The 1,336-nt window shown below is 61.2% G+C and overlaps 1 protein-coding gene across 1 annotated transcript in view; it reads left to right on the forward strand.

Annotated features, from left to right (window-relative positions):
* The window catches only part of DHRS3 (dehydrogenase/reductase 3), a 34,650-nt gene that overhangs the window by 665 nt on the left and 32,649 nt on the right, over positions 1-1,336 (forward strand). The window contains exon 1 of the mRNA XM_006914341.3: positions 1-378. This exon is cut by the window's left edge and continues 665 nt beyond it. Coding sequence (XP_006914403.1) covers positions 184-378 — 195 coding nt within the window. The 5' untranslated portion in view covers positions 1-183. The remainder of the gene's footprint in view (positions 379-1,336) is intronic.

Here is a 1,336-nt window from a genome sequence, read left to right on the forward strand (position 1 = left end):
CGGTGCTGTGGGGAAGAGGTGATTTCAAGGCTGGCCAGGTGGGACGCCTCTCTCCCCTCCCCCCTTATTCGGTTTATTTATTATTGTTTGGGGTGTTCTCTTTTTTTTTTTTTTTTTCAATTCCTGTTTTGTTCGGTCCGGGGAGTTTCGCCCCCCGCCCTGCCCGGCTCCGCGGCGCGGAGGATGGTGTGGAAATGGCTGGGCGCGTTGGTGGTGTTCTCCCTGCAGATGATCTACCTGGTGGCGAAAGCAGCCGTCGGACTGGTGCTGCCCGCCAAGCTGCGGGACCTGTCGCGGGAGAACGTTCTCATCACCGGCGGCGGCAGAGGCATCGGGCGCCAGCTCGCTCGCGAGTTCGCGGAACGCGGCGCCAGAAAGGTACGCGGGCGACTGCGAAGCCAGGGGGTGCGGGACTGAAGGTGCCGAGGACCACGGGAGCGGGGGTGCGCCCACCTGCCGCCGCCGCCGCCGGAACCCGCGCCCGGGGTTGTGAGGGTCGCTGGCCACCCGACTCCTCTGCGCCACCCGCAAATGCTGAGCTAGTCAGTTTCGCCTTGTAAATTTCCCGGGCACCCGACTGTCTGTATTTTTGGCAGGTCAGGAGCTCACCCACTCCTTTGGGATCGCTGGCTGGCTGGCTGGCTGTTCACCCTCACCCCGAAACTTGGGAGACCCACCCATTTCCCACATTGCGCCCTCCCTGGGGACGGTGCTGTGTTCCCCCCCCACCCCGCTCGCCTTCCCGTTTTCCACCCCCCTGGTGAGTGCAGGGTGTGTGCGCTCCTGGGTCGAGCTGGGAGCCGCCTGCTCGCTAGCTGGCGCTTCTATTTTCCTTGGCAACCGGCTTCCCAGCCCCAACCTGGGCTGCTGCAGCAGCTCTGGAGGCACGAAGAGAGGGGATACTTGGTTTGAGTTTGAAAAGGCGAGAGCGGTCTTGGAGGGTCTAGTCTGGCCTGACAGGCACTCAGAGGCCCAGGTGTCTGGAAATCTGGAGAGAAGCGGACAAGGGTAACCAGCAGCCGATAAAGAGCCCTTGTTCTCACCTTCAACCCTTCCCCTCCCCCCAGTACAGCCCCAGAAGGGGTCCCTCAAAAACGCTGCCTTTAACTTTTTTTGGTAGTCTCAGCACCTCTTCCTCCAGTTTTCCCAGACCTGGTGCCCAAGAGTGGGGAGGGTGAGCCGGCTGTCACCCAAGTCTGACCCAAGCCGGGCTGACTCACCCAGTGACTAGAGCAAAGGAGAGAGAGATTTGAGGCGGGCCGGCCGGGGTGTCTCCAGCCAGCTCTGTGAAGAGGAAGAGCAAAAATAGGGAATTCGTTTGAAACTTAAACTGTGG

The sequence above is a fragment of the Pteropus alecto genome, unplaced genomic scaffold, assembly GCF_000325575.1.
Source record: "Pteropus alecto unplaced genomic scaffold, ASM32557v1 scaffold125, whole genome shotgun sequence".
NCBI classification, from domain to species: domain Eukaryota; kingdom Metazoa; phylum Chordata; class Mammalia; order Chiroptera; family Pteropodidae; genus Pteropus; species Pteropus alecto.